The 25,237-nt window shown below is 42.5% G+C and overlaps 4 protein-coding genes and 1 long non-coding RNA gene across 6 annotated transcripts; 3 read left to right on the top strand and 2 right to left on the bottom strand.

Moving 5' to 3' along the window:
• Positions 1 to 2,218: 2,218 nt before the first annotated feature.
• Positions 2,219 to 4,020, top strand: LOC111073812 (asparagine synthetase domain-containing protein CG17486-like). Its single transcript, XM_022366317.2, has one exon. It carries the CDS (start codon positions 2,271 to 2,273, stop codon positions 3,981 to 3,983), a length of 1,713 nt encoding a protein of 570 aa, XP_022222009.2. The 5' UTR covers positions 2,219 to 2,270; the 3' UTR covers positions 3,984 to 4,020.
• Positions 4,021 to 4,153: 133 nt separating this feature from the next.
• LOC121404881 lies at positions 4,154 to 4,685 on the top strand. Its single transcript, XR_005968255.1, has 3 exons — positions 4,154 to 4,267; positions 4,342 to 4,487; positions 4,579 to 4,685. It is a non-coding gene; the product is annotated as an uncharacterized LOC121404881 (long non-coding RNA).
• A 4,003-nt stretch (positions 4,686 to 8,688) lies between these two features.
• On the top strand, positions 8,689 to 10,493 carry LOC111073809 (TBC1 domain family member 20). Its single transcript, XM_022366314.2, has 4 exons — positions 8,689 to 8,935; positions 9,000 to 9,787; positions 9,842 to 9,951; positions 10,007 to 10,493. Exons 1-4 carry the CDS (start codon positions 8,881 to 8,883, stop codon positions 10,218 to 10,220), a joined length of 1,167 nt encoding a protein of 388 aa, XP_022222006.1. The 5' UTR covers positions 8,689 to 8,880; the 3' UTR covers positions 10,221 to 10,493.
• Positions 10,435 to 11,484, bottom strand: LOC111073811. Of its 2 annotated transcripts, XM_022366315.2 has the most exons (3): positions 11,300 to 11,484; positions 11,083 to 11,203; positions 10,436 to 11,031 (listed from the first exon to the last, which is right to left on the bottom strand). In XM_022366315.2, exons 2-3 carry the CDS (start codon positions 11,125 to 11,127, stop codon positions 10,555 to 10,557), a joined length of 522 nt encoding a protein of 173 aa, XP_022222007.1. In that variant the 5' UTR covers positions 11,128 to 11,203; positions 11,300 to 11,484; the 3' UTR covers positions 10,436 to 10,554. The 2 variants fall into 2 exon arrangements, with proteins under 2 accessions (XP_022222008.1, XP_022222007.1); XM_022366316.2 differs by lacking the exon at positions 11,300 to 11,484 and having other exon boundaries at positions 10,435 to 11,012; positions 11,083 to 11,175.
• Positions 11,485 to 23,295: 11,811 nt separating this feature from the next.
• Positions 23,296 to 25,237, bottom strand: LOC121404894. The gene is made up of 2 exons (XM_041595291.1): positions 24,401 to 25,237; positions 23,296 to 24,108 (listed from the first exon to the last, which is right to left on the bottom strand). The coding sequence occupies exons 1-2, from the start codon at positions 25,235 to 25,237 to the stop codon at positions 23,296 to 23,298; spliced, it is 1,650 nt and encodes a 549-aa protein (XP_041451225.1).

Raw genomic sequence — 25,237 nt, 5'->3', positions numbered from 1 at the left:
TATCGTACTTTATGAGTTATAAAAAAAATTTTTTTTTTGTATTTTTTGTTTGTCAATATGTGGCAACTCTTTGACAAAAAAATTAAATAGGTGAACCCCCTAATAACAGAGCTTTTACCGAAAATGTGAGTTGACCACACACTTTGGCTGATCAATATAATAGGTACAGTGTCAGTAATTCTTCAATATTAAGTAAATAATTTGAGAATTCTTGATTTTTTGTCCGTTTAAGGTAAATTTCATTTAACTAAAGTCAAAACATAAACAAATAATTATTTTTTCCTTACAAGAATGGGTCGAAATTCTCATTGTACAGAGGAGGAAGCACGATTGGCTCTTAGTCTGAGAAAAGAAGGCAAATCTCTTCGTGCCATTGCCAAATTAATGCAAAGATCTCATAACTTTATTAAAAATGCATTAAAAAGGAAATGTAGTCAGGAAACGCGGGGAAGACCACAGAAAACAAGCATAACACTTGACCACTACATTATATCTCTGAGCATTTCTCGTCATTTAAGTCGTCAAAGGCTATTGCAGCAGAAATCGGACAAGAAGTTAGTGCTCCAACAATCCGTAGACGGCTACAACAAGCCATCCTTCTGGGAGAAATAGCAAGAAAGGTTCCACTTATGAGCAAAAAAAATATAGCCATGAGGCTAACTTTTTCTAAACTTCATAAAGACTGGGTAGGATGCGACGGCGAGAAAAAGTGGAGAAACATTTTGTGGAGCGACGAAACAAAAATAAATTTATTTGGGAATGATTTTGAAAGGAATGTACGACGCCCTAAAGGAAAGGAATTTGATCCACTCTTCACCAAAAAAACTGTCAAACATGGAGGTGGCAATATAATGATATGGGGCTGCTTCTCGTGGTACGGCGTAGGTCCACTTTTCCAGACAACGAACAAAATGAACGCTGAGGAATACAAGTCTATATTGGAGAGTGCTATGTTACCTTATGCTGAAGAAAATATGCCTTTGCGTTGGGTATTTCAACAAGATAACGACCCAAAGCACATATCAAGGCTTTTGACCAACTTTTTTGAGGAACATAAAATTGACGTTTTAAAGTGGCCTAGTCAATCTCCCGACTTAAATCCAATTGAAAACTTGTGGGGAGATTTAAAAAAGAAATTAGCCAAGTTTTCATTTTCAAACAAGCATAAATTATGGGAGGGCGTCCAAAAATTGTGGTATGAGACACCTATAGAAACCTGCCAGGCACTTATTAAAAGTATGCCAAAGAGAATTATAAAGGTGTCCAAAAATAGAGGTGGATACACTGGATATTAAGTAGTATTAACTAATAAAGCCAAAAAAAAAATTAAATATTCAGTTACAACATTTTTATCCTGAGAATTATAAAGGTGTCCAAAAATAGAGGTGGATACACTGGATATTAAGTAGTATTAACTAATAAAGCCAAAAAAAAAATTAAATATTCAGTTACAACATTTTTATCCTGAGAACACTTGAAGTGTACAGCCTTTATTTTGATATTATTTTGATCAGCCTGACATCGACTTTAAAATAAAAATGGATCTCTTTTCATTTATAACATTATCATATACTATAAAAAGCTTTTTATTAATGAAAAAAAATACTTAAAGAATAAGTGGGAACTAATTTTAATTTTCAAATATCGAATAAAACTGTTTTCTATTATGATAAAGTTCACGTAGATGTGTGTACCTATTATTATGATCATGTGTGTAGCTTCTCACCTTCGCGGCCTCCGACCACACTGGCGCGGCGTAGAGCTTTTGCGACGTCACGACGCTCTTCAGCTACTTCCTTGTTGCCTGCTTTGGGTCTCTCGTGTTCTGCAGCATCCAAGAAAGCGATCCTGCGGTCTCGCTGGCCTTCCTGTGGGCATACTCCAGGGGCTCCTTAAAGGACAGTCTCGTGTCGATGTGGACACCCAGGTATTTCGAATTTAATCGTGGAAGGTTAGTTCGAATTTGGTATGTTAAATGAAAAAAAAAAATTAAACCGCTCGGAATTCTGTGGTACCACTGAAATTTTTCGTGGAAATCATCTTTCCGTATTCCCATTTCGCTCCAGACTTCTGTGGCAGCCTTGATATACTATACTGTATGGTTAGTGTTAATAAATAAAAGTTAGCAGTGATTACAGTACGTTGTATGTTTACCAGAGTACCATTAACATTGCTTCAAATTATCGAATACTGGACATAGCAATCGTACATCGTTATCGTCCGTCTTGTACAAATATTTTCCCGGTCTGAACGCATGTACTATTATTGTAATGTGTGGAATTTTTTGCGCAATTAATCAAAATACAGTTAGTTGTATTGAACTAAATAACACCCTAAAAACAGTCCTAAATAATCGTGGTCCAGATGTGCAGGATGAGCTACTTCTGGGTAATGTTTTACTCTCCGGCAGTGTCTTGTGGCAACAAGGAGAGAGTATACAAAAACAGCCTGTAATCGAAGGGGACTGTGTATTGTTGTTTAATGGAGATTTGTACAACTTGGAAAAACCCGACTCAATGTCAGACACGTTATGGTTAGCTAAGAGGTTGTCTGAATGCCACTGTGATGAAGAGATTCTTGCTGTCCTGAAAGAGTTGGAGGGTCCATATTGTTTGATATTGTATACGAATCAAATGCTTTACTTTGCCCGAGATGCACTGGGTAGAAATTCATTGATAATAGAGCATAATCAGCAAGGATTTCATTTATTGAGCACCTCATTTTACTCGGGGATCGATGAGTTATCAACACTAGAATTGCCGCCGTTGGGACTGTACAAATTAAAAATAGACACGTTGAGCAGCTGTGTACTATTTCCCTGGCAGACCCTGAATGAATATACGCACCATCAACTCAGCACACTTGATTTGGCAATGGGCTGGAAAACGATGATCAAACGTACAATATCACCAGATTGGTTGTTAAAAAGCCAACTAGATTTTGATTTCGACTTTTACAAAGTTGCCTATATTGACAACCATGAACAGCTTTATGAAAATCTGCTTAGTTTTCCCCAAATCCAATTAGCATTAGCCACCTTCAATAAGTTACTTCAAAGTTCTGTGGCATCACGAGTCAAAACGCCCCCCTTTTGTCGTGATTGCTTAAAGATTGTCCAAAACACTCGCTGTACCCACGCTAAAGTGTGTATACTTTTTTCTGGTGGCATCGATTGCACTGTTTTAGCTATCCTTGCTGACAGATATGTACCAGCTGAAGAACCGATAGAACTTATTAATGTGGCGTTTGAAAGAATTACTGCTCAAAATACAGCTGCAACACAGGAATACTGGAATGTTCCGGACCGTAAGACTGCGTTACAGTCATACACTGAGCTGAAACGAATATGTCCCAAGCGGTGTTGGAACCTGATAGAAGTCGATGTGAACCGTCAGGAATTACAGCTTCACCTCTCAAAACATATCCATCATCTTATCTATCCGCTACAGACAGTGTTGGATGAGAGTCTAGGCTGTGCGTTTTGGTTCGCTACCCATACTACGTACTCATCTGCCAGAGTTGCCGTCATAGGTTCGGGTGCTGATGAATTGTTCGGAGGATATAATCGCCATCGAAACGCTTATAGACACTGTCTGGGAGACGACCGGGAGCGTCAACTTGTTGTACAGAATGAACTCGAGAAAGACTGGCAGAGAATACCTGCTCGAAATTTGGCGAGAGATGATCGCGTTATTGCGGATAATGGCAAAACAGCGCGGGCACCTTTCATCGAGGAGAACGTTGTTCAATTTGTTCGGTCTTTAGAGCCGAAACAGAAATGTTGCTATAGCTTTCCTGAAGGTGTCGGTGATAAATTGCTATTAAGGTTGTATGGATATCAATTGGGTCTGCGGGACGCGGTGCTGTTGAAAAAGCGAGCTATTCAATTTGGTTCAAGAATTGCTGACAAAAAGCAGCACGCAGCACAGCATTCTATTTACTTACAGTTTAAACTTGCTAATTCGTTGGGAAATAAAAGTTGAAATAAAAGCGAACAAATTTCAGAATAGTTATGCATTTTGTTTTTCAGACGCTTGGTGTTACGCGATTCATTTAATTTAAACGCGGTGTTCTGCATTTTTTCGAGTTCTAGTCAGAGACTGATTTCACACAATTGCAGCTATGTATATACATATGTATAAATAAACAGAGGGACTTTGCTATATCGACATGACTGTGATGCTGATTGGAAATAAAATCGATGTCCCATCCGATCAAAGACCTGTCTGATATCCAGGAACACACAAACCACTTATTCAAAAGCTAGGTTTGTATATTTAAATACATATTTATGTATTAACAAATTTCGGAGAATATCTTTTATCGCTCGCACCTCATAAGGATCAGCAGGAGTCGCCTTCAGGACCCACAGGGGAAGTGTTGGAGGCACAGCCTTCCGGTTCATCTCGACAAAACGTGTTATTGTTGGTGTCATTTATGTCAATGGAAGAAAAACTATCCAGAATAGATGGAATGGGCAGGCTGTGGTAAAGTTCTTTGTTTTTACTTTCAAGACCAAAATGAAGTTGTAACTGATGACGAATACTCTCTTTTTCATTGGCACGATTGCGTTGAAAGTCTTCCTCCACTCTAACATGAAATATGACTAGGAAATCTATATATATAATGAGATGGAACGTGAGTCGCTTCTGAGTACGCGACTCTACTTTTATATCCGTACTCACTCATAATATAAATTTTGTAAGCTTATGATTTATGTAGAATTTTTCAAAATTTTACATTTTAAATTTTTTTGCTACATCTATGTATGTACATATATTCTACATCAGAGGTGCCAAATATGAGCTTACGACGGAGCACTCATCCATACTCACAAATAAGAACACAAATACCAATAAGGAAACAGTGTAAACTCGAAGAAAAGACAACAACAAAATCATAACAAAAGTCGGGTCAACACCAATCAGAGAAGAGACAAAACCGGTTTTTGCTGGACGGATCGCACGAAGATCTTTGCATGTGTTGGGCTTTCGGTATGCTGGTACACAGCACAAACTGTGTATGCATACAAGAATTGGTTTCCTATGCTGAGGGCTATTACGAAAACAAAAGAGCTCGCGGATGGGCCTGGGCCTGGGCACCGCTGCTCTACATCTAACATGTAGATTCTACATGTACCATTTAGATTCTACATCTCCTCCGCTAGGGGCACTCGCGCACTGAACGTGGCGAGTGTGCGAGCGTGAAAGAGAATGAGTAGCGGGTCTCTTGATGGAGGTGTTGGTGGGAAGCAACTGAATATGAATTCCTTCATTCTGGCTGTAATTATGATATCTGGTAGATATGGTCATTCTCTACGATACTGCGTTTTTAGTTTTATCATATCTTTAAAATTGTGCCTGTCACAGATTTCGTCCTTTGTGAGGGCGGAAGTGGGCGGGGCGAAATTTTGAAATACACTTCTAGCAGTGTGATATCACATGAGTTTGGAAACCAAATTTGGTTTCTCTAGCTCTGATAGTCTCTGAGATCTAGGCGCTCATCCAGACGGACACGGACATGGCTATATCGACTCGGCTATTGATGCTGATCAAGAATATATATACTTCATGGTGTCTTAAACGTTTCCTTCTCTGCGTTGCACACATCCATTTTTACTACATATCTATTATACCCCTTAACTCTTTTTGAGTATGGGTATAAAAATGGAGAGATAAAAATGTGTAGTGCATAATCACGTGCATAATCGCGAAAAAAATTAGTTTTTAGAACGGCTGGGCCGACTTGGCTCAAATTTTGTTCAGTTGTTCGTATTTGTCGAGACAACATTTTTAAGCCTAGTACTCAGATCCAAAAACTGTTTGCTAGCAAACAAATATTATATATTCTTCCAGCATCCAGTTGTGTGACCAGAGGTGTGCACTGCATTCCATACGGCTACACTGCTCAGACAGCTGCTTGGTTTTGTTTAAAGTTAATAATATGCACTTCTTTGGCTGGGGTCGCTCTTCCCCAGGCATATACTGGGCTCCCCAATATTTTATTGACAAGGTAATGTGTCTGACTGTCAGCAGCAGCAGATGGCGACGCCTCCCGTGCCGACCACCGTGAAGACAAACTGTTTTAAAAACAATATTTGTTTTATATTTATGAAACTTAATAAAAATAATAAATTATAATATCCATATAATTGTCATTCATATAATACTGCATTAATTAGATTCTATTTGTCTTCATTATTAAAATATTTCATTTGGTTTTTTGTACTCTTATTACAATGTTTGCTTCGTGTATGCTGGCAAAATATATCAAATTGATATAATTTTCGAGGTGGGTCTAAAAATACCAAAAAAACAAGCAAATACTTCGGATACTTTTCCAGTATATACCGACCTTTTTTTTGTTGATCTGAGCCACTAACCATACAGTGTATAGATGTGCCAGTTCATACAACGAACGTGTCGCAGCTGAGTTTTCTGTCCCAGCTCCCAGGGCCTTCGGCTCTGTGAGGCTGATACATTCGGATCGGGCGCCAGGCCATTCGGGTCGGGAGCCGGGCCGTTCGGCATATATGACTCATGTCGGGAAGCGAAAGCAAGATGAGCATTGCAAATGTATGTGTGTAAACAGACACGACAAATTATTTATCAATTCTTAATTTCCGAAACTGTTTTGAGTTTCGTTTCCAGGTTACGTAAATGTGTATGTGCCATGTATTCAGATATACTATGCTTGCTCTACAATTTTTTGCCGCTTGAACTGAATTTCGGTTTTTCGTTTTGTTTTGAAAAGCTGATGTTGCAAAGGGCGCGCGGGGTATTTCTTCCATTCTCCTTTCGGCTAGCCCTTGCCTCTGCTTTCGGCTTAGTAAATACCTCGGCCCGTGTCGATATGAGTGACAGAATACACCAACAAAATATGAAGTCTGACGACGGGAATAGGTCCAGGGCCGGATTAGCAGTTGCCTAGGGCCCCCCTAGGGATAAAAGAAAAATTTTGTTGAAAAAACAAAACTCCAAATAATGAATAAAAAATATAATAGCCACTGAGAAAAAATACAAAATAAAGGAGGGCCCCAGATTGATGGTTGCCCAGGGCCCGGTTGAGGGTTGATTCGGCCCTGAATAGGTCATTTTGGTTTTAAACTTTAAAATTTAGAGTTATTTGTTTGTATTTACAGTGGGGCCGAAAAGAGGTGGCAAAACTAAAAAATATTTTATGAACGCTTTGAATAAAATAAATAGTAGAACATTTTCCAGAGCTTTAGCTAATCTAATTTTCAAGATAATTTTAGTTTAGGAGATATGAGCAGAGATAACATCCTTTATTTTTATATATTGTATTTATTTCCCACCCCCACCCACTCTGCCCATTCCTCATTTATGTTGCGGCAGGTCGGCTCAGATCACTACATCAGCCCTTCAAAACAAACCGAACGAGAAGGGACGAGTGAGTCGCTTCTGGGGACGCGACTGTACTTATACCCGTACTCAGTCAGTATATACATTTTTGAGCTTATGATTTCTTAGAATTTTAAAAAATTATACATTTTTTTGCTACATATGTTATCTACATATACATCTAACATGTAGATTATACATGTACCATTTAGATTCTACATCTCCTCCGCTAGGGGTTGCTCGCGCACTGAGCGAGGCAGACTGTGCGAGCGAGAAAGAGAATCAGTAGCCTCAGCAGCGCTGAAGAAGGAGGGGGAACCAACAGAAAATTAATTTCTTCATTCTGGCTAAAATTATGGACCGATCTGATTCAGATTCGGCAATCTGGTAGATATGGGAATTCTCTACGAGACTGCGTTTTTAGATTTATCGTATCTTTAAAATTGTGCATGCCACAGATTTTCGTCCTTTGTGGGGTTGGAAGGGGGCGTGGCGAACTTTTTAAATATACTTGTAGCAGTGTGGTATCACATGAGTCTGGAAACCAAATTTGGTTGCCCTAGCTCTTATAGTCTCTGAGATCTAGGCGCTCATCAAGACGGACAGTCGGACATGGCTATATCGACTCGGCTATTGATGCTGATCAAGAATATATATACTTTATGGGGTCGGAAAAGTTTCCTTCTCTGCGTTGCACACATCCACTTTTACCACAAATCTAATATACCCCTTAACTCTTTTTTGAGTACGAGTATAAAAATCGAAATTCAGTTCAAGCGGCAAAAAATTGTAGAGCCCACACACAAGCATAGTATGTGTGAATACATGGCACACACACATTTACGTAACCTGGAAACGAAACTCAAAACAAACTCAAAACGGTTTCGGAAAATAATAATTGATAAATAATTTGTCGTGTCTGCTTACACACATACATTTGCAATGCTCATCTTGCTTTCGCTTCCCGACATGAGTCATACATGCCGAACGGCCCGGCTCCCGACCCGAATGGCCTGGCGCCCGATCCGAATGTCTCAGCCTCACAGAGCCGAAGGCCCTGGGAGCTGGGACAGAAAACTCAGCTGCGACACGTTCGTTGTATGAACTGGCACATCTATATACTGTATGGTTAGTGGTACTGCCTTCCGTACAGAGCCTAGAAAACAGTTTTTGCCGTAAAAATTTTCTTATCGGTTTCATACGAATATCAACCCTGATTCTGTTCGCTAGGTGTTTTTTTCGATCTGAGTACTAGGTTCTAGGCTTTAAACGCAAATAGTAAATATTCTTAAAGTGAGACCATAAACATATATCGATGAGGCGTTAAACATCGATTACAATTTTCTGTACTGACACATCTTGTTTTTTGCATAAAAATAATCTTTTGTTTTATATTCTTTCACGAATGTTCAATTTGAATATATTTAACAAAAAAAGCAGATTGCTGCAAAACAAAATCAAATTGAATTGATTGAAATACCTTAGCGACTGCATTACGGAACTTGCTTACTTGAGAACAATGAGCAATGTTGATGAAATAAAAATCGATCAGCCTGCTCTTAGTTTTGAAAATTGTATGATAGATTATTAAAATGATGTAATTGAACAAAGAATAACAGCTTATATCTTTCCCAACAGCACCCGAGAGTGATGATGAGCAAAGAAAACGGCTGGAGATAGAAGAATTAATTGCTCAGAACGAGAATAGACAAAATATACCCGTGAATACTCTACAAAAGTTAGCCTTGACGTCCTATGGATTTGTAAACGATAATTTGCGACGGATTTTGTGGCCGCAGTTGGCAGGCGTTGATGTGAATACGTTAGAGCGTGCCCCAACTCTTGGTGAATTGCAAAATCACCCTGAATACAATCAGGTTGTATTAGATGTAAATCGGTCTTTGAAAAGATTTCCTCCTGGAATACCATATGAACAACGTATTGCACTGCAGGACCAACTTACCGTTCTAATTCTACGGGTTATTAAAAAGTATCCGAATCTGCGCTACTATCAAGGTTATCATGATGTGGCAGTAACATTTCTCCTGGTTGCTGGAGAAGAAGTGGCATATGCTATAATGGAGCAACTCTCCACCACGCACTTTTCCGAGTGCATGCAAGAAACAATGGAGGCCACCCAAAGGCGGCTGATGTTTATCTGGCCTGTGGTAAATTTTGAGAATCCAGAACTCTACCAGTTTCTACAACGTTCTACGGTGGGCACTTTGTTCGCGTTACCGTGGTACCTGACCTGGTTTGGGCACAGCTTAAATTCATACAAAGCTGTAGTGCGTCTATATGACTACTTCCTTGCTTCACCAATATTTACACCAATTTTCGTGACGGCCGCGATTTTACTGCATCGTTCAAATGAAATATTAAAGGAAGACTGTGATATGGCATCAGTGCATTGTCTTTTATCAAGGGTATGATTGACTAAAATAAGTCAAAGAAATTTAAGTTGATTTTTATATTTGCAGCTACCAGAAGATTTACCGTTTGAACATCTATTGAAAACTTCTAGCAAGCTATATGATAAGTACAGCTTGACGGCAATAGAAAACGAAGTTGAAGTTCTAATTCTTAAAGAGTATGTAACGTTTTCCGAGTTAAAACTAAATTATAATATTTATTTCTGAAAATAGGAAAGAACAGAGGAACGTCGAAGAAAAAATGCTTTTGGAGCGACGAAAGAAGCTTACGCGTTCCACGTCCACAAATCGAAGCTACAACTTAAGCCAATGGCTCCCAAACTTATTCACATCAAAGTCTTTGCTAGTGACCACAGCTGTTTCTATTGTAGTTGGAGTTTGTGCATATTATTACAAGAATCAGTATCTGTCGGCGGGTATCAGCTGAGTGTCGCATGCTTATCTAACATTGATCCCGAGATACATCGTCAGGTTTGAACCCATTCGCCCAAAATGGATTTGTATGGCTGAGGTTTCGCTTTAACGACTGCACTGTCTTTTAAACAAATGGGTAAAATTGGCATGGCCAAAAATTCTTATATTTTAACTAAGTGTATTAACTTAATTTAGGTAATACTAAATTAAATAAATTTGTATATTTTGAGCATATGAATGTAAATAATAGTGAACAATTATTGATTTTTACGCACGAAAATATTACAAATAAACAATAAGTATAAAATTAAGATGTTATTAAATATTAAATGAACGTTTACTGCTTTCTATTTTGCAAGTATATTCTCTAATAAGCATATGAAGGAGTTTATATTTTTCTTATTCATTTCAAAAAATACAATTGTTTTGTTTTTGTTTTGCCGGCAGCTCATGTTCAGAGTAATTACTTGATGAACATTTTCACCGAAGCTACTGTCTCCTAATATTAACCGTGTATCCCAAGAAAAGGACTCCATGAAAAACATGGTCCTTTTGGAGCATTCAAACTTGTGTGTTACTACCTCTGGTTGACGTGCTGCAAGCACTATCGGCACAAGCCGGTTCATTTCAGGACTAAGGTAGGAAAATAACGTTGACGACTCGGCTCTGTTGATATCAAAGTTGTAGTTCATGTAGTAAGTCGATAAAGTTCGAGTGGCCAGCAAAAAATCGTATGGGTTTTGAAATCCATATTTGTGCGATAGACGTAGCGTCTGTTTCTCCGTTATATTTCCAATTAGGTAATCTACAGCCAAATGAAGAACCTTGTAAAAATATTTAATATTGGGCAAAACATTTGAATATCACAGGTCTACCTCGACAAATATTTCTTTGTTATCTATATTTTTTAGTAGGTCCATCCTAAAAATACTAGATGTTACTGGACACCACTGCCTTTCCTGATTGCGTTGATATTCCCCTGATTTGGGTATTCGGCTAAGAATTGATATACAGTATTATTAATAAAGATTATTAATCAATTTTTTTATAAAAAAGTTTTTTGTTTTGTTTTGGGGTTTTATGTTACTCTACCCTTGAGTAGCGTGGGATTATTTTGCCGCCCGTCTTTACAAGGTGGAAATTGCCAAGTCGAAGAAGACAACTTATTACAGTTTTACGTCAATTTTGTCGATGATGTCGAGCTGATGTTTTCTTTTTCAAAGAATTTGTAAATATAATTATATTTTCATAGAGATGGGTAGTTTAGTCTTGTTGTGTTGTACTTAGTACAATTAAAAATTATATGCGAGGCGTTATCGATAGTATCGCATGTATCACAAATGTTACTTGGAACAACATGGCAAGGGTGTGTATTTTCGCAGTCTATGGGTTTCTTTGGCTGCTGTGTCTACTAACGTGTTTTGAGGAATGTTGGCGAGGCCGGGTATGTAGTGAACTTCTAGCGACTCTTGATAATGGCACTTTGGCAAATTCATCTTTAACTGATCCTACATTTTATGGATATTTTCATTCCGTATGTACCATGGTGACCCAGTGATAGTTCTTAGTATCTTTTTTAGTTTTATTGGCCCTCTCGGGCTTGCAAATTGCCGTAGTGGACGGTATGTCACGTCCCCATGGCGGGGTATTGGTTAAAGTCTTCGATTAAGCTCTCTGGATTATTTCTAAATTACTAACGCAAGCATTTCCCCATAGCTCGGGGCCGTATGTCAAGATGGGTTTGAGAACTGCATTGTACAAAAGTACTTTATACTCCAGTTTTAGTGGTGAACGGGTGTTTATTAGCCAATGTAGATTACTAGCTTTAAATTTAAGTAGATTTCTCTTCGCTTCGATGTGGTTAATCCAAGTAAGCCTTCTATCCAGATATACACCAAGGTATGTTAGTTCGGTGGTTTGTGGAATGTTGATGTTGTTCAGATATAATGGAGGGCAAGTTTGTCTGCTTAGGGTTAAGCCAAGTACTCAGATCCAAAAACTGTTTGCTAGCAAACAAATGTCATATATTCTTCTAGCGGCCAGTGGTGTGACCAAAGGTGTGCACTGCATTCCGAACGGTTACACTGCTCAGACCGCTACTTGCTTTTGTTTAAATTTAAATAAAATGCACTTCTTCGCCTGGGGACGCTCTTCCTCGGGCATATCCTTGGCTCTCCAATATTTTATTCTCAAGGTAATGTGTCTGACTATCAGCAGAAGCAGATGGCGACGCCTCCCGTGCCGACCACCGTGAAGGCAAACTGTTTTAAAAACAATATTTGTTTTATATTTATGAAACTTAATAAAAATAATAAATTATAATATCCATATAATTGTCATTCATATAATACTGCATTAATTAGATTCTATTTGTCTTCATTATTAAAATATTTCATTTGGTTTTTTGTTCTCTTATTGCAATGTTTGCTTCGTGTTTGCTGGCAAAATATATCAAATTGATAGAATTTTCGAGGTGGGTCTAAGCATACCAAAAACAAGCAAATACTTCGGAAACTTCTTTGCGGTAGGTATGACTCCAATATTCCATGGATGTTCTGTGAAGGTAATATTTTGATTTTGTGGATTAAGCCATCCAACCAAACGCGGTCGAATGCCTGGGAGACATCCGGAAAAACAGTCTTTCAAATGCATTTCTTATCTCAGAGGTTATACGGTTTACTGGTTCAATAGTTCCATGTTTTTCGCGAAATCCAAATTGGTGCATCGGGATGGCTTCTTTGATTTATAGGTGTTGTTTGATACGATTCAGGAGCAGCTTTTCAAATATCTTTGATAGGCAAGGCAGTAGGCTGATGTGTCTATATGATGATGGCTTGGACTTGTCTTTTCCGGCTTTATGGATCATTGTGATGACTGATTTCATCCATTCTTGAGGATAATATCCCCATTTCATCATGCTGTTGAATATCATGGTGAGGAAATATACTGCACAGCTCGGAAACTCTATGATCATTTTAGTGGAGATGAAATCGTGGCCCGGAGCTTTCTTTTACTTTAAGATTGTTCGGCTAAGCGCCGGCCCATGGCAGCACAATGAGCAAAGAGACCATATGTAACATCTCTTAAAAGTAACGTCTCTCTTTATTACTGTTTTGTTTGCTTTGCTTATGCTCTGTCTGGTGCTTTGCTCTCTGTCGGCGTTCGACAGCCGCTGTGGGGGAGGCCCGTCAGAGAAAGCAGAAGACACTTCAGATTCGATCATCACCGTAGTTAAACGTTTTGCTGTCTGGCACAGTGACCTGCCTGCCACAGAGTTCTAAACTAAACCTTACATAAATCTAACAACTTCAACAGTCTTGAACCGGCCCCCCCGTCTTCAATCGACCCATCGTTAACTCTCGTTATCAAATCCGCACACCTTTCGCTAGTTTTGGATAAACATATATATTAACTTAAGTACAATAAACTGTGAATACATTAACTGAACAATCATCGCCTTTTTAATAATATCGCAATACAACGCTACTGAAGAAGCTCAGTAGCTCAACATTTGGTGACCCCGACGTGATAGAAACATAAACTTGTTAAATTTTATCACAAAAAACATAACATTTTCGTTGGATAAATTGGCTTTGAACCACGGTTTTTTTGTCGGTTTGTCGTATGTGCACAAGCAACAGAAACGGTTCTCGCGTCATCTGCTTTGCGGTCTGCTTGCTTGCTGCTGTTTCGTTTCGGTTTCGTGCTCTCAGTGTGCATGCCTTTGTTGTTGTCGGATGCACAAGTTTAGTGCGTTTCAAACTGTTAGCTCACGCTGCTGATCTGTAAAACTGCAAGACCGTGTGTTTTGAGCGCTGCGATCGATTGTACAGTTCATGTAAAACTGCTCGAGGTTATTCACCGGCTGTTAACCTCTACACTCGCTCAGTGACTCTAAACCCAGCTTTCTACTGAGCATACACGATGGCTTCTAATAGCACCCCTTCAATCTCTCCCCCTCACCTTTGTTCGTCGATTCGGAAGCTGCATTCAACAAGCGCAAGGTGCAATCCATGGTAGGAGCAGCACGGAGAATGGAAACTGCCGTCGGCAAGGAGAGGATTGGGGAACTCAGTGAGGAGGAGTTAAATGTGCGACTAAAGTTGCTAGCGGATCTGGTCGCTTCGTTCAACGAGCACCATAATGCCCTGGAGAGGATTGATCTCGATGAGATTGGCAGTCCCTTGAGGGAGGAGTTTGACGAATGCGTGGTCATGCTGGAAATTCGTATGAAGCGCGAGTTGAACAAGCGGCAGCCCACAATGCTCCCATGCTCAACAATGCGGACGGATCATGTTGGAGAGGCCCCAGCTACAGTCATAGTGCAGAGTCGGCCTCGCCTGCCGGAATTAAAGCTTCCCGAATCAGCGGGGGCTACGCGAAATATGCTGCGTTTTGGGGCATGTTTGCCTCCATAATTGACAAGGATTCTGACCTAACGAATGTGGAGAAGCTGCAGCACCTACGATCCTGCCTGAAAGGACCTGCTCTAGACACAATCTCTTCGCTAGAATTCAGCCACGCCAGCTATCCCATCGCCCTAGACCTTCTTAATAAACGATTCAATAACAAGCGTTTAATATTTCAGGCACATGTCACCGACATTTTGGGTGTGCAGCGTATTGAGACCTCGTCTGTGTCCCAGCTCCGGTCATTGTCAGATACTGTTAATGCCAATCTGCGGGCCTTGCAGAGTATGGGGACAAAGGACCAGATAGCTGACTGCATTCTGATACATATCCTGCTACAGAAAGTGGACAGCGCCACACAAGCCAAGTGGGAGGAATGCTCGTCAATGGATAGCATACCCACAAGCCAGCAATTTACCGCTTTTCTGGAGCAGAGATGCCAGAGGTTGGAGACTCAGGAGCACGCTAAGGAAATGTACACTAATAGCAATCGGAAACACTGCCTAGTTGCAACTACCTTCAAGCCGATTGCCTGCGCGCTCTGCGGCGACACCGGACATTCGATATATCGATGTTCTCAATTCAGCAACCTTTCTCCTCGACTTCGGCTCCAGGAAGCTAATAAGCTATCCCTATGCACCAACTGCCTACGATCAGGCCATCAGCAAGGTGAATGTCGGTCACGATCCTGCCGAGTATGTGGTGCTAAGCATCACACACTACTTCATTTCGAGTCTTCGTCCTACACTTCTCAAGCCATTCTGCCTCAACTCGTCAAATCAACATCGACTCTACGAATTCCCGCGATACCCCTGTCGCTGAACATGCCGTAACATCGTCAGCCACGTCGCTCTTGGCCAGAGTCATCGACGGGACGCTGTGATTTTGCCCACTGCCATAATCAGCGTAAGGGTCGCTCCGGGATGTTGATTCCTTGCCGTGCCCTGCCGATTCTGGATCGCAGGTGAATTTCGTCACTTCTCGTCTGGCTCAACAGTTGCAGCTACAGAAGAAAGAGCGGAAGTTTCCGTTTCTGGTCTAGGCGATTCGTGTGCCATATCCGAAGGATGCTGCGTCGATATCCAACTGGAATCATACGCGTCCAACTATGCCGCGACCATTACGGCACTTATTGCTCCAACCATTACGGGTAACCAACCCAACGGTATCCACGACATTAATCGCTGGAACATGCCCTCCAACATACCTCTGGCGGATCAGAAGTTTCACCAGCCCCAGCCAGTTGATATTCTGATTGGAGCGGCTCTGTTCTTCGAGCTTCTATGCCTGGCAATATCAAGTTGGGAACTGGACTGCCACGTCTTCAGGAGACCAAACTGGGATGGATAGTTGCAGGGAGGTTTCTCCGTCTCTCAAGGCAGCTCCACTTTTTGCTTCTCTATTTTCAGGTAGCTCATCTGAAGTGGCCCTCGCTCGACCCAGCATGTAGCGGTACTGAAGACGGTGCTGAGACAACAACAGTGCTGCAATAAGGACGTTAAAGATCCGTGCTCTTCAACGGGGGAGTATGTTCGGCTAAGCGCCGGCCCATGGCAGCACAATGAGCAAAGAGACCATATGTAACATCCTTAAGTAACGTCTCTCTTTATTACTGTTTTGTTTGCTTTGCTTATGCTCTGTCTGGTGCTTTGCTCTTGTCGGCGTTCGACAGCCGCTGTGGGGGAGGCCCGTCAGAGAAAGCAGAAGACACTTCAGATTCGATCATCACCGTAGTTAAACGTTTTGCTGTCTGGCACAGTGACCTGCCTGCCACAGAGTTCTAAACTAAACCTTACATAAACTTCAACAGTCTTGAACCGGCCCCCGCGTCTTCAATCGACCCATCGTTAACTCTCGTTATCAAATACGCACACCTTTCGCTAGTTTTGGATAAAACATATATATTAACTTAAGTACAATAAACTGTGAATACATTAACTGAACAATCATCGCCTTTTTAATAATATCGCAATACAACGCTACTGAAGAAGCTCAGTAGCTCAACAAAGATTTTGTCTGGGAGCACAAAGCTATTTGTTGGGTGTGGTTTGAAGACGTTTTCTAGATGGACGCAAATATATTTTCCTTTTTTTTGTTGCTGCGAGCCCACTCTCCTGTTTGTGTACGCAAAGGTGATTCACTCTCGATTGGTGAGCATACGCCTGATTTAGCTTTCAACAGTGGGAGTCGTTTGCTAGTTGGGGAGAGTTGCTCCATATAGGATATTTGAGCTCGGTTTTTTTCATCTTCTAGGGCTCAGCGTAGTAGGTGGTTGGCTATTTTTAGCCGCTCTTTCGAGGCAGGTGATTTGTGTGATTGCCACACTCGGCGAAGCCTTCTTTTATCGCGTAGCAGCACTTCAATGTGCCTAGAAATACGACTGCTGTTTGAAAGTTTATTAGGTGCTAATATTGGTGTTGAATGTTTTGACGCCAGTGACATGGTGGATACTAATGCTTCGACTTACCTATCAATGTCATCTTTACAATAAATGTTTGGGCAGCTATCAATATGAGAATTTATGTACTTTCTATATTTGAGCCAATCTGTTCTGCTAGAAGTTAGAAAGTGTCGGCGTTCCGAAAGCTGTGGATGGTCGTAAAGTTGAAGTAGAATGGCCGAGTGGTCCGATGATAGATCTGTTAAGTGATCTACATGAATCTGAGCTTGCAGCACCCTTCGTGTAACTGCAAAATCAATCAAGTCGGGTTGCTTGTTTGGATCTGTGGACCAATATGTAGGCTTGCCGGAGAGATAAAGTCTAGCTTGTTTCGTGGCGTTATTATAGCGTTATATAGTTGTCTTTCTTTCAGGTTGGTAAGTCTAGATCCTTAATGGGTGTGTTTGGCATTGTAGTCACCAGCTGCTATAAATCGGTCACCTAGTAGGTCGAAGAATGGTACAAATTCTGTTTCGAATATGCAGAAGCGCGGGGGGCTACTGCAGCTAGGTTTAGGTAGCCGCTCTGAATTTCAATATGAATTGATGTTGCCTATAGATAAGGTGTAGCAAATGAAGGCAATGGATAATGCCTAATGCGATGCTTGATCAGAACGCCAGTACCTCCATGTGCCTTACCATCGGGATGATTTGTCGCATAGAAATTATAGCCATCGGGGTGAAAATAGTTTTTATTTGTTAGGTGAGTCTTTGATATGAGCATGGCGTTTTTAGTTCCTGGAGCGTGATTGGGGCCACCGGGAGCTCAATTTGTTGGACTTCATCCAGCTTAGCAGCAACTAGGCTTGCTCTCCTCGCTGAGGCCGTCCTGAATGGTCTGAATGGAGTGGAGTCCATAACCCCTTCCACTCCATTGGTGGTCCTCAGCTCCGTTTTTAGGTCCAGGGAGCCGTGCTCCTCACGGACTGAGAACAGGTTGCTGGGGATCGACTTGTAGACGAAAAAGTCCAGGCATGACGGCGGTGATGAACCTGCTTCCAAGCTGGGTAAGCAAGCTGTCGAACTCCGCACTGGTCCAAGGGGTCGATGGTGGTAGGTAGGTCACCACGACCTCTACTAGCTGGATCTGCCTTAGTCTTACCGCGCACAGGTGGTCGTGCGTTATTCTAGTCTTTATGAGGACGGCAGATCTTCCTCTGGCCCTGTTGCTCAGGTGATCCGCTCCGTATACATCGTAGCCCTCAATCAGCTGAGTCTTTGTGACTAGTATCACGTCGCCATTGTGAGCACGCAATAGCGCCAGTTCACTGGAGTTGTGAGCAATGCTGCGAGCGTTATAGGGGGTGACCTGAGGGAGGGCATTGGTCTTGGGAGTGGGAGGTAGGCTGCCTGCGGTTGCTTTGGAGTACCGGAAAGGAGCTGTTGTAGTCCTGTGGGAGGTATGATGCGTTCTGTTGGCCTCCTTGGTGCCATGCTTCCTGGGACTGGTTAAACCTGGATGCATCCTCGAAGGAGGTCCCTCGTTGGACAGCCATCGAGGGGATATTCATCACTCTTTGAGCCCTTTGTTGTTTGTGTTTTTGGCTCTGCGCTGCAATGCATCGCCTCATGCCGTTGTTTTTCCTGGACAGCTCAATTTTTACACGTCGCCTACCCACCCTTGCAATTTTAAGGGCCTCCTTATTGTTTGGGGCCTGGGCAAGGTCAATGAGCCAAACGTTTTGATTTGGAGTATCCCGCCTGACTCCGTCGGCATTGATGATGGGGCTTCTTCTGGACTTCGGGTTATATAGATTTACCACCCGATTCCCCAATTCCACAAAGGTCTTGTTTATAGTTTTCTTTGGAGTGGAAGCTGCTAGATTTTTAGCCACTACATGGTAGGCCCTGTCTTTGGAGAGACAGAAGTGGGTATATTGCTCCTGCAGGGAATTTAGGACCCTGATCACCTGCCTGTGAGTGTCAACGTCCTTGGCATAGCTTTTGAGGTCGCTGAGGGAGCCGTGCGGAATTCGTAGTCCCCTTCAGGGATCGGAGGGCTCAGGGCAGCCTCGTCGGCAGCAATGTCCAGAACCCCAGAGATCGTAATTGGCTTTGGTTTCCTAGGCTTTTTCGGGACTTGTTTAGCTTGCTTTGGCTAAGTGGATGTGTGTAACGTTAGAGAAGGAAACGTTTCCGAGATAAGATAAAACAAAAAACGCAGTATCGTAGAGAATGACTATATCTAGCAGATTGCCGGATCTGGATCAGATCGGAATAATATTATAGCCAGAATGAAGAAATTAATTTTCAGTTGCTTCCCCACCTCGCACACACTTTGCCCTTTGCAATGCACGAACTTTGCGGCGAAGATGATAAATTTACATTGTATATATCCACATTTTAGATGTGGAATCGACATTGTAGATGGAGATAACAGATGTAGCAAAGCTTTGTAGAGCTTTTATTTAAGCCATACCACGGGAAGAAGGTACGGCATTGTGTCCAGAGCGTCGACTGGGGTAGTATGCAGTCCGCAAGTTATACATAGCACTGCCTTGCGTTGAACTCGGATTAGATTATTTAACAAAGTTTTCTTGTCTAGGGCTGGCCACCAAACCAACACACCAACATCCATCATGATTGGCCGAATGACGGGAGTGTAGAGCCACCAAACTATACACGGGGTCATTCTTCAATTAAGTCCGATGGTCTTTCTGCAGGAATAGAGGGCCACTGTGGCATTCTATACCCTATTCTCTATGCTCAGTTTCCAGTCAAGCATTCTGTCGAGGGTCAGGCCCAGATACTTATTATTGTTGCGTTGTGCCTCTGCTGACAAATCTGGTGCACGTTGACGTCCCCATTGAAGTAATCTGATCGATAAAGCTTACCGGGAATCAATCCCCAGGTCCGTGAGTGCACCCGTGATGGCGGTCGGGAGGATGTTGTTAAGCGTGAGTTCTATGTCAAGGAAGGCGTATAGTTGAGGAACGCTTTACATCGCAACCAGGAAAGTGAGTGTTGAGGAAAAGGTTTAACGACTCATTACTGTACGTTGTCCAGGACTGATCGTCTTTCTTCGGGAAGCCTAAGGTGGGTGTTTTCGTCGAAAGAACTCTGAGCAAGTGCGAAGTTTCTGAGGTTCTCGCTGTAGAACTTACGCCATGAGGCGTGTTTGACTTTCCGAAGTTCCTTGTTGTAGTTCTGCTCAAAATTTAGATCTTTAGCTCTGTTGAAGAGTCTGCGTGAGGCTTTATTTAGACATATATGTGAAAAAAGTATTTTATAAATTCTTTAGCAAAATAAATGGAAAGGGACATTTAAACATTTATATCAAACATGTGGAGCTTTCCTATGCATTCGCCAATCTAATCTGGTAAGGTTCTTGTATGGGCCGCTTTTTGTGTCCTTGACAATATGCTCTGACAAATGCTCTGACAAATTTCTGTAATATCAGCTGGAGCTGCTGAGTGTTAATTACAACTTGGCGTATTTCAAAAAAACATCGAGTTGAGTCCTGGCCTGAACAAGAAGCTTACTTACCCTTTGTTGATAAACTCGCCAAATTTTCGTGTACTTCTGTACATTTATTGACTAGACAACGTAATAGGTACAAATACCAAACATTTGGCTGTCGCACAGTGGGGCCTCAGCCGAAACCAGGTGAAAAACTTAATGAGAGCTTTAAATGATGCAACTTTATGTAACGTATAATTCTTGGTTTAGTCTCTTTGTATTCTTTGTTAATATTTTTCAATCAAAAATATTTTCTGGCGAATCGCAAATTTGATGACCAGATCTGTTACTAGAAAAATATTCTGAATATTATTCTTGATATTCTTGGATCATGGTCAAATTGTAATTGAACATCAGTGCCTAACAATTGGACGTCAGAGGAAGCCCAGGAAACGAGAAACAAGGATTGTATATATTTAAATACTTGCAAGATACATATGTACACATGTGCACTGGAACGTGCATTGATATATAGTTTCAATCATACTAATAGAAAGGGAAATCAGACTTGCATTCCTTTCTTAGCAGCTATACCTGGTATACTCATGGATAATGTAACGCTTGTAGCAGCAGCCAGAGTTTTGGCGGCTTGGCCAATGTACGCTCTATCTGTCGTTTGGTATAACTCTTTATTTCTTAATATTTTATTACAATGTCTTGTCGCGTGTCGTCGTAGTTGCTGAAGCTGCTAACTTGTCGAGAGTCCGTTGCTGGAGCTGCCATCTCGTCTCGAGGTTGTTGCTGGCCCTGCCAGAGGGCCGCGATCCGGGTTGCCACAGTACTCCCCCTACAAAAGTGCCAAATCTTTAGGTTTGATTTTTCTTTGCATATGTCCGCGGCACATTCGACTGCTGATCTTGCGTAGGACTGGTCTCGTCGTTTGCTATAAATGCTGGCTTAAGCCGGTCGATTGAAATGGCTGTCTCCTTTCCATTAATCCGAATCAGGAAAACCCGGTCTGATGACTTGGATATAATCGGGTATGGTCCCGCGTACGGCGGCTCCAAGGGTTGTTTCACCGCATCAGTTCGGACGAAGACATGTGAGCAATTTTGAATGTTTTTAAGCAGGAAGAGTTTATGTGTGCTGTGATGCGAAGTTGAGTTGGCTTCACCACCTGCATTCTTTTCCGGAACTGACTGGCAAAGTCGAGTGGGTTCGAAGGCGCGTCTAGGTCGTAAAAGAATTCGTTTGGAAGGCGTAGAGTACAACCATATAACATTTCTGCTGCTGATGCCTTAATGTCCTCCTTGAAGCATGTGCGGAGGCCCAGCATAACGGTCGGAAGCAGCTTGGTCCATGGTGTATCCGGTTGGCACATCAAAGAGGCTTTCATAGTCCTGTGCCAACGCTCGATCATGCCATTTGACTGGGGGTGGTATGGCGTCGTGTGAATGTGCTCGCTTCCCAGCATATTGGCCAGTGATTTGAAGAGTGCCGACTCGAATTGAGCTCCTTGATCGGTTGTAATAGTCAATGGGCAGCCGAAACGTGAAATCCAGCGCGAACATAATGCCTCAGAAATGGTCTCTGCAGTTATATCCTTTAATGGCACAGCCTCTGGCCAGCGAGAAAAGCGGTCGATCATTGTCAGGCAATATCTGTATCCGTTAACCAAGGGCATCACGACAATGTCTAGATGTATGTGATCAAACCTTCCATCGGGAACGGTGATCTTTTCCGGGATCATAGCGTTGTGCTTATGAATTTTGGCTCGTTGGCACGGGAGGCAGTTCCTTGACCACTCCAGAACATTTTTGCGCATTGACGGCCACACGTATTTTCGAGAGATTTGTCTTAGAGTTGACCTGCCACTTGGGTGCGACAGTCCGTGTACGTTTGAAAATACATGGAATCGCAAGGACTGGGGAATATATGGCCGAGCTGTTCCTGTTCCCATATCGCAATATAGGATATCATCGTTGACTGGAATCGCTTGTAGATTTAAAGATGTGTCGCCATTTAAAATCTCAGACAGCTCGGTGTCCGTTGCCTGGGCAGTTTCAATAGCTTTTGTGTCCAGAGTCGTCGGCATCGTGATGGCGTTAATCCTGGAGAGGGCATCGGCAACCACGTTATCAGTGCCACTCACATGCAAGATTGTAGTTGAGTGTTGGGATATGAACCCCAGCTGTCGCAGCTGTCTCTCTGAAGCTTTTTCTGGTTTCTGGTTGAAGGCGTATTTCAGCGGCTTGTGATCAGTCTTAATCACAAAAATCCTGGCCTCCAACATGTGTTTGAAATACTTTATAGCCTCGTAAATCGCTAAAAGCTCCCTATCATAAGTGCTGTACCTTCTTTCAGTAGCGCTGAGTTTTTTGGAGAAGAAACCGAGAGGCTGCCATTTCCCTTTCGTATTTTGTTCAAGTACCGCTCCAATGGCTGTGTCGGAGGCGTCACAAGTGAGACTTAGTTCTGCATTAAGACTGGGATGAGCGAGGGTTGCGGCGTTAGCTATGCTATTTTTGCAATTGTCGAATGCTTTAATCGAGCTTGGCGTCCACTGCACTGGTCGTTTGTCATTTTTCTTCATGTTGCGTGTCAAATCGTTGAGTGGCGCCTGGATCTCTGACGCATGAGGTATGCAGCGACGGTAATAGTTAACTATACCAAGAAAGCGACCTAATTCGCAAATAGTTTGTGGCCGAGTGTACTCAGTGATCGCCTTGACTCGATCCTCTGGGGGTTTAATTCCGTTACCGTTAACTGTGTAACTTAAGAACGTCACTTCAGGTTGTGCAAAATGACACTTCTTCTCGTTGATGCAAAGTCCATGCGCTTTTAAGATTTGTAGAATCCTATCCACGTGTTGTCTGTGCTCCTCCACTGAGTTGGACAAAAGACGTATTCAACCGCTTGGAAGATCTGATCCATGAAACGCTGGAACGTTTGTGTCGCATTTTTCAGTCCAAATGGCATTTTTACGAATTCAATTAGCCCGAACGGTGTGCATACCGCTGTTTTTTCGATGTCCTCTGGGGCCATCGGTATTTGATAGTATGCTCGTTCGAGGTCTAGTGTAGTGAAAACGCTTTTGCCATATAGTCGGTCGGCAAAATCGTGAATGTGGGGAATCGGGTAACGATCTGGAACGGTGATGGCATTAAGCTTGCGATAGTCGCCGCAAGCCCGCCATCCACCACTGCTTTTTGCTACCATGTGCAACGGGCTGGCCCATGGACTTTTGGAGTATCTGCAGATTTTGTTGTCGATTAGTTGATGTATCTGTGCTTTAGCCACAGAAAGTTTCTCTCCCATGAGTCGCCTGGGCCGATCTGCTACGGGTGCTCCAGTTGTTGTTATGTAGTGGCGAACTGAAAGTGAATTGGATGAGTTCATGTTGTCGATGTGTAGGTGCTCGCCTTGCTCCGTTTTATCGTCATTTGGCGAAGCAAAATCCTGCGAGATTACGGATATGCTTGTGCCGTTGGTAAGACGTTGTTTCTTGATGTCAACGAGCAAATGGAACTGTGCTAGGAAGTCAGCGCCAATTATTGCCGATTGTACATCAGCGACGACAAATGACCATTTGAAGGAACGATCCAGGCCCAGGTCGAGTTCCAGGTCCTGATGTCCAAAGGTTCGTATGGTAGTCTGGTTCGCGGCATACAATTAAAGTTTACTTTCTCTAAGTTTGCGTTGAGCCATGGCGCAGGGTATAACTGACACCACCGGAATCGATGAGAAACGTCCGACTAGTGTTTTGATCTTGGATGTGCAGTTGAGATGCTACCGCCTACCAGCTGAGTTAGCGGTAGCAGCTTTAGTTTAACTGTTGATAATATCGGCAGTCTGGGCGGCACTTGCGTGCCCGATCACCGAACGTGATGTGGTAGTAGCAAAGGGTTGCATTGTTGACATCATTGTTTGCGCTCGTGCCATTTACTGGCTGAGGAACCTTGGGCTTCTTGGCGGCGTGCGTGTCGTGTTGTAGCTTATCCACCTTCTGCGTTAGAATATGCAGAGCAGCAGCAACGTCTTTTAAATTTGGATTGTTGCTACTTACCGCCTCCACGCTGTGCTGCCTTTGCTCAGCGGGCTTGGGTTGAGTCGACATAACACCTATTGAGTCGATAGCGCTGTTTTCGAGCATCTTGTCGGCAATCTTTGCCAGCTTGTCCAGGTCGTTCTCCTCCCAAACCGAAATGAGTGGGCGAATCGACGAAGGTAACTCAGTGAAGAAAAGGTTTCGTATTACGGCTTCGCACCCACTAGCAGGTGCTAAGCGACGCAAGTGAGTCAAGATCTCCGACGGCTTCTTCCCAGTCATGTCGCCACCCCGGAGGAGTCGTCTCATTTTCGAATCCTCTGATTCGCCGAAAGTTTCGAGCAGCCGACGCTTCATTGCGTCGTACTTGTTGTCAGTAGGTGGCCGAGTAATGAGATCTTCGATTGCACGGGCTGCATCTTCCTCCAGTTGTACTGACACCAGGTCAAACTTGTTGTCGTCGCGCACCACATTGTGTAAACTAAGGAGGCGCTCTAGTTGCGCGAACCAAAGTGTCGGATTCGATTTGTTGAATTTTGGGATGACGATTTGAGCTAAGTTTTGAGAATTTGCAGCTGTTGGCTGTGCGTTTACTAGTTGAAGTTGCTGCAGTTGCTCTCTTAACTCGTTTAGTGTGGCCTCCGTGTTCGCCATGTTTGTTGCGTCGTAGAACTTGTCGTCTTCTGCCGGTTTGCTTTTGGTCGAAGAACGCAAAAAATAGTGCTGATTTTGCAT

The sequence above is a fragment of the Drosophila obscura genome, unplaced genomic scaffold, assembly GCF_018151105.1.
Source record: "Drosophila obscura isolate BZ-5 IFL unplaced genomic scaffold, ASM1815110v1 contig_46, whole genome shotgun sequence".
NCBI lineage: Eukaryota > Metazoa > Arthropoda > Insecta > Diptera > Drosophilidae > Drosophila > Drosophila obscura.
The sequence above is the reverse complement of the archived record's forward strand: the minus strand, read 5'-3'. Positions and strand labels throughout refer to the sequence as shown.